At 35.7% G+C, this 16457-nt stretch overlaps 1 protein-coding gene across 1 annotated transcript in view; it reads left to right on the plus strand.

The window, feature by feature from the left end:
- Positions 1–16457, plus strand: part of WDR17 (WD repeat domain 17) — a 37353-nt gene that overhangs the window by 11677 nt on the left and 9219 nt on the right. Inside the window, exons 9-22 of the mRNA XM_050973710.1 lie at positions 2768–2850; positions 3739–3825; positions 4522–4686; positions 5576–5778; positions 5915–6064; positions 6172–6302; positions 7947–8072; positions 9213–9368; positions 9629–9693; positions 10077–10209; positions 11424–11515; positions 12634–12733; positions 13851–13990; positions 15649–15760. Coding sequence (XP_050829667.1) covers positions 2768–2850; positions 3739–3825; positions 4522–4686; positions 5576–5778; positions 5915–6064; positions 6172–6302; positions 7947–8072; positions 9213–9368; positions 9629–9693; positions 10077–10209; positions 11424–11515; positions 12634–12733; positions 13851–13990; positions 15649–15760 — 1743 coding nt within the window. The remainder of the gene's footprint in view (positions 1–2767; positions 2851–3738; positions 3826–4521; positions 4687–5575; positions 5779–5914; positions 6065–6171; positions 6303–7946; positions 8073–9212; positions 9369–9628; positions 9694–10076; positions 10210–11423; positions 11516–12633; positions 12734–13850; positions 13991–15648; positions 15761–16457) is intronic.

Below are 16457 nucleotides of genomic sequence, written 5' to 3' on the forward strand. Positions count from 1 at the left end.
GATCAGCCCCAGACTGTGCTGGCACCTAAGGTTATTCCTTCCCAGGTACAGGAGCCTGCATTTGCCTTTGCTGAATTTCAGCTGGTTCTTCTCCGCCCATCTCTCCAACTTGCCATGGTCCCTCTGAAGGGCTGCACAGCACTCTGGGGTATTGGCCACTCCTCCCAGCTTTGTGTCATCAGTCAACTTGCTGAGGAGGCATCTGCCTCTTCATCAAGTCATTGATGAACAAACTAAACAATTCTGGGACTGGTATTGAATTTTGGGAGCCTCCAACTAGACCCTGTGCTACTGATTACAACTCCCTGGAATCTGCTGTTCAGTTCTCCATCCACCTCACTGTCCACTGATCCAGTCCACACTTCCTGAGTTTGACTGTGAGGACTTTGTGAGAGACAGTGTTGAAATTCTTGATGAAGTCAAGGTGAGCAATACATACTGCTCTCCCTTCATCATTCATTGAGGTGAGGCTAATTGACTGGTAGTTCCCTGGGTCTTCCTCTTTCTTTTTGAGGACTGGAGTGACATTTGCTTTCTTACAGTCCTCACCTCAGTGACTTCTCCTGATTGCCACATCCTTCCTTTCAAAGATGACCATGAGCAGCCCCACTGTGGTAATACTCTTTCAGCACTTGTGGGTGCATCCTGTCAGGGCCCATGGACCTGTGAATGTCAAGTTTGTCTGTGTGTTCTCTAACCCAGTTCATCTTGATCAAGGGAAAGTCTTTCTTCCAGCATTCTTCTATGCTGGTCCCTTGAGTCAGAGACTCCTGAGAGGTGGTTCTGTCTGTGAGGACTGTTGTAAAAACCTCTGCCTTTTCTGCATCTGCTACCAGGATCCCCCCTCCATTTAGTAATGGGCCTATATTATCCTTGGTTTTCCTTTTGTTATTAATGGAGTTGAAGAAGTACTACTTGTTGTCCTTGACATCCTTGGCCAGATTTAAGTCCAGATGAGCCTTTGTGTTCCTTATCTCCTTTCTACTTATTCTGCCAACCTCTCTGTATTAATTCCAAGTGGCCTGACACTGCTTCTATCTCCTGTGCATTTCCTACATGCGCTTAAATAATGACAGAAGTTCCTTGGTCATCCATGAAGATCTCTTGCCCCTTTCCTCAATTTCTTGCTCATCAGGGTGCATTGTTCTTGAGCCTGGAGGAAGTGATCCTTGAATATCAACTGGTTCTCTTGGACCCTTTTTCCCTGCAAGGAATGTTCCCATGGAACTGTTCAAAGAAAATCCCTGAAGAGACTAAAGGTAGTTCTGCTGATGTTCGTGATTGCATCTTACTTGCTGCCCTGCTTCCACCTTGCCTGATACTGAACTCCACAGTCTCAATGTTCACCACAGCCAAGGTTGCCCCCAACCTTCACATCTCCCACAAGGCTTTCCCTGCTTGTTAGTATGAGATTCAAGCAGCACTTCATTCCTTGTGGGATCCTACACTACCTGTGACAGCAAGTTGTCATTAACACTTTGCAGCAACCTCTTGGACTCTGTGCTTCATTGTGTTGCTTCTCCAGCAGATGTGAGGATAGTTAAAGTGCCCCACAAGAACTAGTGACTAGCCTGTGACTTTGGGGCTGCTTCTAGATGGCTGTAGATGGCTTCATCCACTTCTTTTTATCTATCAGGCAGCCTACAGCAAATACCCATAACAGTGTATTTTATCCAGACCATAAGGTCTTGACTTGCCCATCATCCAACCCAAGACAGAGCTTGATGCATCCTAAGTGTTGCCTCACCCGGGGGAAATTCCACCTATGTGACTTTCTGGCCTGTCTTTCCTAAATATTATGTAGGCTTCTGTGGCAACATTCCAGTAATGCAAACTATCCCATTGTGTCTCTGTAATCACAATGCAGTCAAAGGCTTGTGACTGCACACTGATCTCTGGTTCATCCAGTTTGTTCCCCATACTGTGTGTGTTGGGGTACAAGCAACTAATAGAAGTATTTGATTCTGTCCACATCCCAGTGGAGGTGCAAAGGGATGCCCCGTAGTTCTGTCTAGAGATTACATCTTTGGCTGCTTGTGCTTGCTCCAGGTACTGCCTCTTAAGCCTCCTAGTGCTACTAGAGTGATTTCTATTGCTCTCTTCTTCCCTACACATTCTTTGTGGCAAGCCTGGCCCTGGTCCCTTTCCAAACTAGTTTAAAACTCTCTCAGTGAGCCCTATGAACTCCTGAATTAAGATCATTTTTCTCTTTGGAGACAGCTGGAGCCCATTTGTTGCCAGCAGGCTTGGTGTTGTATAAATTGACCCATGATCAAAACCCCCAAAACCCTGCTGGCAACACCAGCATCAAGTCCAGTTGTTCATCTGCATGATCTTTCTGTTTCTTGCCACATCATTCTCTGCAACTGGCAGGACAGAAGAGAGCACAACTTGTGCTTCACATCCCTTGAGCCATCGCCCCAAGGCCCAAAGGTCCCTCTTGATTGTCCACAGTGTTGTTTATTTAAGCTTCAGGTTTATACAGTTACAGATTGCTCATTCTTCAGCTTGACCTGGTTTTGTCCCTTAGATCCTGGAGGCTGTAGCAGTTTTACTGCTTATCTCCATAGTCCCAATGTTTTGGACTTGGATTCTCAAACATCCAGCTTATATTTGGGACTCATTATCGTGTGGTTTGTACAGTATACTGTACTGGGAGAAAAGGGCTGAAGATCATAGGAGAATAAAGTAAAAAAAGATGAGTCAATAGATGAGAGAAAAAGGGGTGAATTATTTCTTATTGATAGGTATTTTGCATTTTTTGAAGCATGGAAAGAATGGAATCTTCTGCATTGCCTGGAGTCATAAAGATTCCAAAAGAATAGCAACCTGCAGCAGTGATGGATTTTGGTGAGTGTTCTTGGAAGAAAAATATTGCTAAATGCACTTCTCAAGTCCATAAATTTTGACAGTACTCTCAGTAATTAATTTCCCACCTTTTCTTACTGGACAAAATTTAAATTATATTACTCTTCTGTACTTGTTAGGGTACATTTTTTATGATTTTAAGTAAAAATTAACGGAAATGTTTTCAAAGGGAATAGTGTCTAAGACACACTGATAGTGAAACTAAATAGTGATTTTTTTTTGGACAAGAATAGCCTTCTAGGTTTCTTATCTGTAGAGGACACTTTTCAAAAGACATCCAACTTTACTTGTCTTAATTTTAAATTTTTTTTTCAGTTTGTTGTTTCAAGGACTAAAAAGTACTATTTTAGAATGAAATAACTACAAGCACACTATCACAGGAGTAAAATACCTCATTTCTAAAAATGCATGAATGTCCATTGAAACCAATTTTGTGTATATTGTGTTTCAGTACATCTTAAAAATCCTTCTTCATTTGTTTCCTCTGCTACCTGTGTCATTCCAGCTCAAACATAATGGGCAGAAATTTTAAAGAACATTCAACTTTCTTATTGCTTCATAAAGATCTGTTTGTACCTTAAAGCCATGACTACAACTTTGATTCTGGGCTGTGAGATCCTTTCAAGAAATATGTACCACAGTTAAAGCCCCTCTGAAGAAACATAGATAACTGAAGTCAAGTTAGATGTTGTACAATCAAAATCCAGTTAAATGTTGTGATTCAGGGGCTGATATTGTTTGTGGCTGTTTCTTGTATTCTTTTTGTATATCTTTTTGCTCTCTGTTTTTTTTGCACAGAATAAAACTAATTTTGGATAGTCTACCCAGAATGTATATTTCCTTTTAATATCACATTTTAATTGTTTTCAGTATTATTCGAACCATTGATGGCAATGTTCTTCACAAGTACAAACATCCAGCTGCAGTGTTTGGCTGTGACTGGAGTCAAAACAACAAGTAAGTAAAAATTAACCCAAAAAATTGACACTTTTTACTATTTAAATGGATTGCCAGTAAAATAACACAAATTTATCTAGAATGTGATATTTAGTGTGATAATAAAACACTGAAATTATCTATTCCAAAGTAGGGTTATACCTATTGCAACTCTCTCTTCCCAATAGTATATTTCATTGACCATCATGAACTTTCTTAACTTTCAAAGGAGGATCATTTCATAATGATGAGAGAAAAAAAATTATCTAGCTGAATATTTGATGAGGGAAAAAAAAAAAGATATTCAATACCAGGAAAGAGGGGTGAGATTGGTGTCCTTGTAATGACAGTTAAGGTGAAAATGGAGCAGACAACTAAATACATTGGGATTATATGTAAATTTTGTAGATAATTCCTAATAGTGACATGAAAACTTTTTGCTAAAAAAAATATAGTAATTCAATTTAATAATAGTTGTGTATTGGGTGCGTAGTCAAATAAGTGCAAATATTTTCCTGATTGCAACTAAGGGATCTTTATCAGGTTTTTTCTGATTTAGTTTTTTAATTGTATTATCGATAGCTACATCTTGAAGAGATGGAGAAGCAAAAAATTGGTATTAAAAAAAAATTGCAAATTGCACATCATATTTTGTTTAAATTTAAAAAAGCTTTCATCATCTCTGTGACCAAGGATTTTGCTGGTTTTATTTTGCAGAGATATGATAGCTACTGGTTGTGAGGATAAAAATGTTCGTGTTTACTACTTGGCAACCAGCTCTGATCAACCACTGAAAGTTTTTACTGGGCATACTGCAAAGGTGTTTCATGTACGGTGGTCTCCTCTCAGAGAAGGAATCCTCTGCAGTGGCTCTGATGACGGGTGAGTATTTCTGAACTATTAGAAAAATTAAAAACTCAAGCAGGACTGTTGGAGAAATTTACATCTTTGCTTGTAATGGTGTTGTCAATACTTAATAATTGAAATCTCTGCCTTGCTCAGATCCAGGTTTTAGCTCTGCTACTAGCTTTATGTAGTATTTGGACAGCAGGATCATTATCCAAAATAGTCGCAACTGCTGCAGGAGTGCAGGTTTCCATATGCTCTCCCAAAAGCAGGGTCAGTGCCTGATACTGTTACTGCAAAGAATAGCACAAGGAGGATACCACATACTTACATTAGGTCTGAAGAAACAGGTACAAGACCTCCCCTTATTTGGTATTTTTCAAAAGTGTACTTAAGTAGAATCTGCAGAGAATTTTAATGAGTATTGGATCTTTCTGTTTTTCGGTTTGATGCCATTCCTTTTGAGGGAGGGTGCATCAATCCATGGTAAGCAGAAGGAAGCATTTTTCTGTGATTCTAAGCCAGTTCCCTGCAGAATATACAAGATATTTTTGTAAAGGATATTTTGTAAAATTTGAAGTATTGGCTTCTATTGCTTTCCCATTATCATTCATTACAGGTTTATGCTTGAAGCAAAATCTGTTAGTTCATAGTGTAGTGATTCATGACAGAAGACAACTTGATAGCAAACTTCTTGACAATAAAATACATTGAACAGGACTGGCCCTAGAATTGAACCCTGATGAGCATTGCTGCTGGCCAGTTGCCAGCCAGATTTAGCCCCTTTTACTACAACTCTTTGACCCTCTTGTGATGCAAAGAAATATTTTGATTAATTTGAAGCTTAAAATATTGCAGAAGTAGAGAGATAATTATTTTTCAATAAGTGATCTGATATAAATTGTTCTCTTTTATCCTGTTTCAGTACCGTTCGGATATGGGATTATACACAAGATGCTTGTATAAATGTTCTTAGTGGACATACAGCTCCGGTACGGGGACTGATGTGGAATCCTGAAATTCCTTACCTTCTAATATCTGGCAGTTGGGACTATACAATTAGAGTCTGGGACACAAGAGATGGAACATGTTTGGACACAGTTTATGATCATGGTGCAGATGTATATGGTAATATCTTTTAATTTTTGTTTTATTTGTGTATGGAAATGCATTCTAATAGAGTCTGAAATTTATAAAGTAATTTAATCAAAAAGGTTTTTAGATAAAATTATTTGACTGTCTTTTTAAATATTCCCTCTACTAGGATTAACGTGTCATCCTAGTCGTCCATTTACTATGGCATCTTGCTCTCGTGACTCCACTGTGAGACTCTGGTCATTGACACCTCTTATAAATCCTCTACAAATAAATATCATAACAGACAGATGTTGGGATGATATTATTGGCAATACAGGTAAGCAAATTGTATAAGCCATTGTGTTAATTTTCTTTATCTTACTATTCCTATTCCTTTGGTTGTTTCTAATTTTAATTTCATATATAAATCTTTGTGTGTGTTAGATCGCGCTGTGGAGTCTGGAGCTCCTCCTTTGCTGTGTGGTAAAGTTTCCAGGGATATTAAACAGGAATTGGAAAAATTGTCAGGAAGTCCTCAAGGAAAAAAACTAAGGTGGTTTTCAGAATTTTTTTCAGTAAGTATTCTTCAAACTTAGGGTTGTTCTCGATAGGCACTTTCTTTTCTGAAATCAATTTCCAAAATTGAGATTTCTTTTTTCTCTACCATTTTCTTCTCTCTTTCTTAAAGGGAGCTCAGAAAATATACAGAAATAAGTTCATTTCTTAACAGTTCAGCATATAAAAATTTCCATTATTGAATTGTTTGTCAGTTGTGAAAAAAAATTTCACTAATTTATCGTTGCAAAAAACAATCCAGCCTTTTGCAAAGTTAAATTAGTGAAATAATATAATTTGCTGTACGAAACGTTAATTTGACAGCAATTTGCTATTGAAGAAAATGAAATTATGTGTTTAATCAAACTGCATTAGAGTTTTTAAAAGACCACCCTCATTACTGATAAGTATTGAACTGCCCCAGTGTCTGTACCCAAATTGCTCTTTATGTTTTAAAAACTATAGATCCAGATGACCTGTGCCTCAGTATCCAACTACTGCCTTTCTCCATTGCACAGTAATATTTTCTATAAATTGCTGCAGCCTCTCAGAGCAAATGAGTTAAAAAATATGGGTTCCTGTGAGTTCTTACCTGAATAGAAGCTGCACTTGAGATACAAGGACAAAATTACTTCAAACTACAGGTTCTACTACTACTTAAACTTGTGTCAAACACTGTTGTGATTTAAACCAAAACATTGATCTAAAAAGACCTAATTAATCCAAAATATTTGGTATGAGTTCTAGCTAAATAAAAGTGTATAATTTAGAAGTGATGAAACAATCTTTCTCAATTTCAAACTTAGATGTTTTCTCTTTTGTTAAAAATATATTTATGGAATTTCTTGTTTTACGGAAGTTGTAAATTTTTATTTCCCTTGTTGATTTGACAGTAAAACTGTTTTAAGAATACTAGAATTTTTCAAGAACAAAAGCTTTTTTGATCATGTATGGGCAGTGCTTTAGTTTTAGTGGACAGAAAAAAGAGTCTCCTTTTTTTTTTTTGAGGGGGGGAGGTGAGTTTTCCCAAGGATTTTATGCTTTTTACCAGCTTAGAAATAATTGGACTTCTAACTTGTGATGCTTTTATTCTTAGGAAAGCTTCTTTAGGACAAAGGTTTAATGATTTTTTTTTTTTGAGCTTTTGAATACTCACTCTCTTCTAGACTTTATTCAGTGTTATACTATATATGTCTATTTTAAGATTCAGTATTAAGATAGTAAACCAGGTTGTGACAGTCAAGCCTTGAAGCTCTTTTCTACGTGGCCCATGCCTTTGTTTTACAGAAAGTAGTTAACAAGTCCTGGGTCAGCTCTTGCATGGCAGCAGCTGACTGTTGGTTTGTGCCAGCAGTAGACACAAGATAGCTTGCATTTATTTGAGAGCAAAAGGCAAAACTAATGGCGAGCCCTCAGCTATTTCTGCACAGAGCCAAATAGGTTCATGGATCTCACTGTATCTTTACAGCCTTCAAGAAGACTGAAGGACTTGTAGTCTCTTGAACTAACTCATGTTTTCATAATAAAGGTTCTAATATTGAAATTGTCTGAAATTGTCTGAATTTCTTGGAGTTGACTGACAAATGTTTTCCAATATGTTTATAAGTTCAAGTTTCTCTCTTGAACGTAACTGTAATAAAACTCTTCTTCCCTAACAATTTTAGCCTCCAGGAGGCAGCAAAAATTTATGGGATTTGGTTGCCGTAATAAAGGGACAGGATGACAGTTTGCTTCCACAAAACTACTGCAAAGGAATTATGCATATGAAACACCTCATTAGATTTAGACTGGTAAGTTAAGCACAAACAGTACATGAAAATGGTTGTTAGTCCATGTAGTATTTCACTAATTAAAGATAACATTCAGTGCTTTACAAAAGGTCACAACTTCATATCTAAAGGTATTTGTGTAATACCAGTTCTTCACTGCAATACTAGTCTGTTACAGTAGTATCTAGCTGAGTCTGTGTGACTTCATGCATACTCAGTTTTAAAATTCTAGGTTACAGTTATTAACTAGAAAAGCATTTTTCAAAACAATTAAAAGCAATTGCAAGCAATCACCACTACAGTTTCAGCTATGAAGCAGATTGTCTTGCCTATTATATACACTGCACTTTTATGTTCAGTAAAGTCAAATTATTTGTTTGTGTAAACATGAAGTGTGTAGCTATGTTCAGAAGAACAGACAGAAGTATTAATGTCTGAAAATGGGGGAGAGTCAGTAGAAATACATTCTGTAGCTCTCTGGAAGAAGGAATGGCGAGAACCTGTCCTTAATACAGATACACAGCTTAAGAGTGACTTGGATGAGTAAGGGAAATTCAAGTGCTAGGCCATAAATTTATTAGTATCTGCATTTATGAATATACAACCAGATACACAGTTTTTGTAGAATATGAAGATTCATCATTCTGTCAGGAAGTTCTTAGGGGTACTAAAGAATCCCATACTCTAATGACTAGATTGTAAATAGAGGAAAGATGATCTACTGGTATGGATCAGGGAAAGCGCTTGCCAGCCCCAGGGCTAATACTTGCCAGGTATCACCTGTTGTTTGCTGTTACATGCTGTCTCTTTTGTAAAATCATAGGCTCTTTTAGAGTGTCCTATGTTCCTTATGACTCTCAAGTGATTAAAGTTTATTAGTGTTGTTAACTGTAATAATAGTAGCTGCTCTGCTAATCCTATGAAGTTCTGTTTGTGTGTCCACAAAAATATATGTACAATAAAACACTAACACTTTTACTTTAACAACATAAATATAGCTCACTGTAATCTTATTGAAATCTCTTTCAATTAGCCTTTTTGATAAAGAGTTTTTTTGTTAAAAATAACTTTTATATTCTGCTGAAATATTTAGCAATAGTTAATTCTTAAGGAAACTTTTTTTCATCACAGAAAACTTCTTAATTTTTTTTTCCCCCTCAGTCCAAGGCACAAGAACTGACAACAGTAAAGATGTCTAAATTTGGAAGTGGAATTGGTGCACCAAGCAAAGAAGAAAGACTCAAAGAAGCTGCAGAAATACATTTAAGATTAGGACAAATTCAACGATATTGTGAGCTAATGGTAGAACTTGGAGAGGTAAAATATCAGAATTAAAAAATATGAAGGTTTCAGAAAACTACCCTAGCAAAGATGGGGAGGCAATGAATGGGTCACAAGTCCCCAAAAAAGTAATCTTGTTCCACTTATTTTTAACATATGCAGTGTAAAGCATAACTCATTCCTTATTTAACTCTTGACAAATATGTTTTTAATGGAAGAAAAGTTACACTAGTTTAAAATATGGCTGCTTCTCAAACAGAAATGATCATGTTAAATGTATTACTGCTTTCTTCTAGTGGGACAAAGCTCTCTCAGTTGCACCTGGTGTATCAATGAAATATTGGAGGAAGTTAATGCAAAGGTAAGTTAATTAAAATATGATGACAAATTTTAACTTCAGTTCATAAAAGGACACAGACAAGTAATAAGGATGGATACTATTACCAGATATACTTGTCTTTTGTTACAGCATTCTAGTGATGTTAGTTTTTGTTCAGTAAGCTTTGGGATGGAACTGTGGAGGATTTCAACAATAACTTTGTGTACAAGAATCAAAGGGTTGAAAATAAATTGCAACTTTATAAACTCTTTAGGTGCAGTATTCACAGTTTGTAAGTCTGGAAAGGCAGATGGGTTTGAGTGAACTTTATTCGGCTTCATCAAACACCTACACCATGTCATTAAGTTTGGTAATTGTTCATATATATGGTTCTTTCTTGTTTATTTATTCATTTGTTTAATCAGGAGAGCTGATCAGTTAATTCAGGAAGAAAATGATGATGTCATCCCATACTGTATAGCTATTGGAGATGTGAAGAAACTGGTTTCTTTCTTTACTTCAAGAGGTCAGCTTAAAGAGGCTCTACTTGTTGCACAGGTATTGCTACATATATAACAGTGTGGGAGATGAATTTAGCTCTTAGCTTGTAATTCACAATATGACATACATATTTAAAAGACAAAATAGCTGAATAATGATGCCCTAGTCTTTACTTCCATGTGGTATTGACCAGTTTTTATACAGAAATCATAAGATTGAGGTACCTCACGTTTATAGATTTAAAGCCTGATTCTTCTAAACTACAACCAAATGGTCATAATGAAAACAAATGTGTTCAATTTCAATTGAAATGGAACCTGATTTTCAACAGCTGGTATTGCGCTTAACTTCAGATTCATGTAGGATTTGGTTTCTCATTAATTTCTACTGAGAAATCATCTGTAGGTTTTAGCCAAATAGCTGAATAATGTATGGAATGTAATTTTGACAATGCTTATATTGTTTTGAACTATAGTTCAAATGATTGTGTTTGAACTTTAAAGCAAGTTAAAGCTCCAGGAAGATCTTTACTTTGCATGTAAGAGAGGTATTGCAGAGCTACTACAATTCATAGAATAGTCTTTGTCTCAAAGGTTTAATAAGATAATAATGAGCAACAAAATGCTAGGATTTACCTTCCTTTGTAACTGAGCCCTGAGGTTTAATAGTGTTATCCCAGCTACATCTTCAAGCATGTGAAAGAATTTTAAAAAATTCACAGAATCAATTAGGTTGGAAAAGATCTCTGAGATCACCGAGTCCAACCTTTTACCAACCACCATTTTGTCAACTGATGTAATTTTAATCCACACTGATCTCTTTGTATTTAATGTTAGAAATAAATACTTGCCAGATACAAAAAAAAGTTCACCTTAAGCCACTATATGCCGAATCTTTCCAGATTTGCTGGTACACCTGCTGAGCAGTATCTATGGACTTCATCCTTCCCTCAGAGCTGCTTGCTCCGTGGGGTGTAAAAATTAAGGTTTTAGCCAACACCATCCATTATATCCAAATGCTGAAGAATCCTGCACAAATGCATAGGAAGGAAGAAGTCTCTTGCTTCAGTAGAATTCTTGTATGGCTAGATAAAACTAGGCTGAGTTTTAGCTATGAATTAGTTAATTAGTTTATACATTCAAACATTTTCTTTGTTATAACTGGGCTTTAGAAAGTTTTTTATATATCTTAGATTCTTTTTATTGTTATTAAAAATTTTCATTTTCAGTTTGAATTCTGCGTTAATTAATGTTTATTTTATTCACTTCCAGGCAGCTTGTGAAGGAAATATACAGATGTTACCACTCTCCACAACAAGCGGAACTTCAAATTCTGGTGGAAACAATACAGATGATTACAATGAGTATGTTGTTCTAGTTTATAACTACAAACCTCACCTTACTGCAGAGTGTAAAGTCATTAAGGAGATAAAGCATAATGGTTTAATTTGGCATTAGCAATGTACAACAAAATATTGCATCTTCTAGTACTTAGTAGAGTTACTAACCAGCTGATGCTACAGTAATTTCTCTATTGTGCTTCCTGGCACAAAATGGATTTTTCATATGTGAGCATTACAATTAGAAATGTCTTTTTCCCTTGCTCGAAATGTAAGATGCATTCCTGTGCACTAAAATATATAGTATATTAACTGAGAACTTTTGGTGAGTAAGATTTAGCATTAACAAGTATCTGTGATCCCCTGTTATTAGACTTAATCTCCTCCTGAAGCTTTGCTCTTTGTCATAAGTGAAGATTCTGATAATGGAAAATAAAAATCAAACTGAGAGAGTAGGTTTAGATTAGATATTAGAAAAAAGTTCTTTACAGTGAGGCACTGCAACAGGTTACCCAGAAAAGCTGTGGCTGTTCCATTTCTGGAAGTGTTCAAGGTCAGGTTAGATGGGGCTCTGAGTAAGCCAGTTTAGGGGAAGGCATTCCTGCCCATGGCAAGGGGCTTGAAAGAGAATGATCTTTAAGGTCCCTTCCAACACAAGCCATTTTGTGATTCTCATTGTCCATGCCCATAAAAAAAAAACCCATAAAAAAATATGCACCTCTCCTTGTCTAGAACAGTGCTCAAAAACCGGACTTACATTATCAAGTTATAGTTGTGTAACAAAAACAGTTTGGAGGCTGTGTAGTTACTTCATTTACATGAGCAGTTTTTAAGCAATTAGAGAAGTAGTAGTGCAGATTTCGCAGGTACAGATTGGATATCCAAGTATTTGATTTTCCTTCTGTCAGTCTGAAGAGACAATTCCTACTGATGTAAACTTTGGGAAACTGACCCACCTCAGTATGCACCAACATAAGTAGTGGATGAAGCTCAAACAGATTGCATTTTTCAAGCTAGTAGTGTGAGCCAGATATAGCAACTTTTAGGGTACAGAAGCAAATGTAGTGAATTTTACATAAATTAAGACCTAAGGCACTCCAACCTTAAAGTGATATTGCAGAATTTCTTTTTTGTTCTTGCAGTCTCCTGCAGAAGGTCAGTAAAGAACTGGCAGATTGGTATTTCCAGGATGGCCGTGCAGTGCTTGCAGCATGTTGTCATCTGGCTGTTGAAAATATAGAGGTATTTTTTTTTCTTTAATGATGAAAAAGCCCACATTTACTTCCTTTCTACACATGTTTTAAAATTTATGTGTCATATTCTACAATGGCATTTATCATTTGATTGTGTTTTTCATTACTTATGCAAAGTTAGGCAGTTATAATATTAAAGTTAGTAGCAGAGCTCCCTTGATTCTATTAGATTCAAGGTTTCTGTCATGCACAGAAGGTAGCATGTTGCTGCTGAATTTTATTTACAATATCTTGTTGTATTAGACAATATAAGATACTAAAGTACCTTGGATATATACATCTAAGTGTTACTGTTACTGATGACCCAAAATACCCATTCAGAACTGGAAGTTATTGTGCTAAAGAAGATGCAATCATTCACCTTAGAGAATTTGCAGTCTAAATGAAGAAGTAAATAGGAAAAGAAAACCCCACCCCTCAGTACAAAAAATAGAGCTGACACATAGAAAACATGTTATTGTGGTTTTTATTTGCTTGTAATTTTACAAATTGTCTCTTTTCCTTATTTTATCTGGATTTTGTTGTTGCTGACTTAACATGTCTATCCTCCCAAATAAATATAATTTCATCCCAATGAGCTATTCTGAGAGAAATTGAGAATCAGTTAATTCCTATATTACTAAATAGGCATATTTGAAGTTGTGTAGTCTTGTAGGATCTGACATTTTGATATGCCTATTAGTAACTATGCTCAGAGGGAGTAAGAACAGGACAGTCCTTCCTGTTTTCTCAGGTTTTTGAGTCTCCTTTCATTGAAAGAGAGGGGGAGATATGCACTCTCATTGCTAATGTTCTTAAGACTAGATGGAATTCCTAGCATTTATGTATTAATTCCTTATGCATTTATTTTAGGTATCATATTAATGTGATCTCTTCAGTTGAATAAAGGAAGATTCTGCTAAAGGAAATCTATTTGTTTGTTTAAAAGCACATTAACACATGGTGCACAATTATTTACTCATGGAGACCCAAAATATATAAAATTGATTTTAACTATTGCATATTTTGCCCTTCTGTAAAAAGTGTCATAGGTGAATGTCATATGCTCACGTGATGAATGTCCAAAACTGCTTATGTCCCTTAATGATATTTTTTCATTGAGCAAGCTTGCGATGGCAAACCTGATTCGTGGAAATGAACTGGAGCTGGCAATCAGTGTGGGTACTGTCTTGGGAGAAAGTGCAGCACAAGCAATGCATTATGCCCTAGAATTACTAGCAAGAAAATGTATGGCAGTAATAACATGGTAAGAATTTCTTAATCCAAAGATGATTTTTTTTTAGTTTTATCCCTGACAAAGCAGTCAAGGTGTGTCATTGTGAAACTTTTGTAGAGATCAAACCACCGTGGGAAGGGAGAATAAAAATTGCTGCTTGAATAAGAATTGCTATATTAGACCTTTGAAGTACAGGGCATGCAAATGTTCTGCTTTAATCTCAAAATATATTTTGCATGCATTGTAAATGAGAGAGGAGTCATTGTCAGAGTATGATACCCACTGAAAAAACCACCCTAGGTACTTGGGCAATAGATAGCTTATGAAGTCCTAGTTTTTACTGAGTAAAAAGAATTGCTTAAAAAAAAGTAAGTTTGGAATTGAGTTAATAAGTCAAAAGTATATAAGTAAGTGATCTTGAAAATAGCTTAAGAACTTGTGAAATATCCTAGATTCTGGAAGAATTCTTCTGTAACTTGGAAAAGTGGCTGTTGCACAATAATAATATCACAAATTTTCTAAAGACCTTTTAGCATGAGTTTCTTTTGTTGTCAAAAGGCATAAAATAGGAAGCTTTTTTTTTTGTTGTTGCTGTTGCAGTCAGTTGCCCCGACCCATAGATTTGCTGCTGCAGTTTAATTATTTTCTATCAGATATTTTCTCTGTAAATTAATACAAAATTTTGTTCAATGCTGTTTCAATGTTTTCCTTTTAGCTTCCCATCACTTGGATACAGGTATTATGCTTTTTTGGAGAAAATCTAAGCTTATATTTCTCCTTTAATAAAGTCACAAGCTTCTATAAGTATCCTAATTTTTAATTGTGATTAATACTTGAAAGTGAGATAGAAAGCAGTTGCAAATATTGGATAATAGCTTACTTGAACATTTTTAATCTAAGGACCACATTCTGAAAATCCAGAGGAAATCAGTAGGATTTTTTGCCTTACACAAGGGCAAGTCAATCTTGAGGTTCACAGGAGAAATGATACCTGCTTGAATAGAAGAGTCACAGAAAAACCAGCTATTAAAACTTAAATAGAACAATTTCCAAATAATTTCCTAATATTATACGTTCCCTTCAGCTGTTTGTTGTGTTAAGGATAGGCAAACAAATGGTAAAAATTTTAGAAAAATGTAAGAAATGTCAGTTTGCTAAAACAGTTTTCCTTTGAGACGGATGAAAATACGTATCACATTTTTTTCCCATATAATCTCTCTATTTCTATGTGACATGAGCACCAAGCCATTCTGGATGACTGAGAGATGTCCTATGTTGATGTCATGAAAATTAGAAACCTAGAATTTTGAGGATGGTTTCATGACACAGAGCCACATTATCATCTTTTCTTCTCTCAAATTGGAGGGTTCCTACTCTCCTTTCCCATCACTGCTCACATATTCTTCCATTTCACTTTGAGATGGTTTTGAGGCTTAAGAATTGCCCAGCTGTTTAATTCAACCAACTAAAGCAACAGAAAATTAATGAATGACTTTCCCAATAAGATGAAAAATTAAGCTTATTTATTGAACAAAAATAGTGTTAGATACTGACCTTGCTTCTGCACTTCTCTGGAAATAGTATTTTTTCTGTAAACTCTTTTTTTATAAAGGAATGTAAAAGAGCAAATAGCATCCTTCTGTTACAAACCATCAAGAGTAACTATATGTCATCTTTTGTTTGTGCAGGGATTTAGCAGTTGATCTTCTTATGATGATTCCTGATAATAAACTGCAGTTAGTAAAACTATGTGCTTTTTATCCTGGATGCACAGCAGAAATAAATGACCTCCATGAAAAGGTACAACATAAAAGTTTTTACCTGAATCTGATATGGTTTTGTATTGATTTATTTACTAATTTCAAAAAATGTAAGGCCATATATAACCATAGGATAAATTTGTCTTTACCATCTTATATGTTGCATATTCTATTCTCCTCTACTAGTGTTTGTTGACTTTATTTTCAGTATCATACAATAAATTTAGTTCTTCATTTCTATCCTTTAGTGCACTCTTTCCCTGACACGTTACTTTCTGAAGTAGTTTATCTTCAAAATTACCTGTCTGAAGATTACCAGATTTATAACCTACTAGATGTACAGCCTAATCATGTTTTTGCAGATCAACTTTCTGTTGTCTGAATTGTTTTATATTTTATGCCTGTAATGTCCATGTGCCCTTTCCTCTTCAGTAGCAGAAGGGTCTGCTTTGGTTGCTCTCCCTTAGGGTGCAACTCAGACTGCACATTTATTAAACAGTAATAAAAACTTCACAAAAACATTAGCAATGAAAATTGGTATTGCTTAAAATGAAGTTACAGAGCCTTTTCCAGTGTTGCTCTGGTCTAGATGATTTTCTTAATGTGCATTATATGGAGGTATGTCTTTCAATTACGCCTTCAGAGAGAATTGCTTCTTCTTGTGCGCAAACATCAGTATTTCTATGCATTTTAGAGAAGTATTTGAACATTTCAGTAATTTTCTGGCAAAATGTTTG

This window comes from Serinus canaria, chromosome 4 (assembly GCF_022539315.1).
Source record: "Serinus canaria isolate serCan28SL12 chromosome 4, serCan2020, whole genome shotgun sequence".
In the NCBI taxonomy this organism is placed as follows: Eukaryota; Metazoa; Chordata; class Aves; order Passeriformes; family Fringillidae; genus Serinus; species Serinus canaria.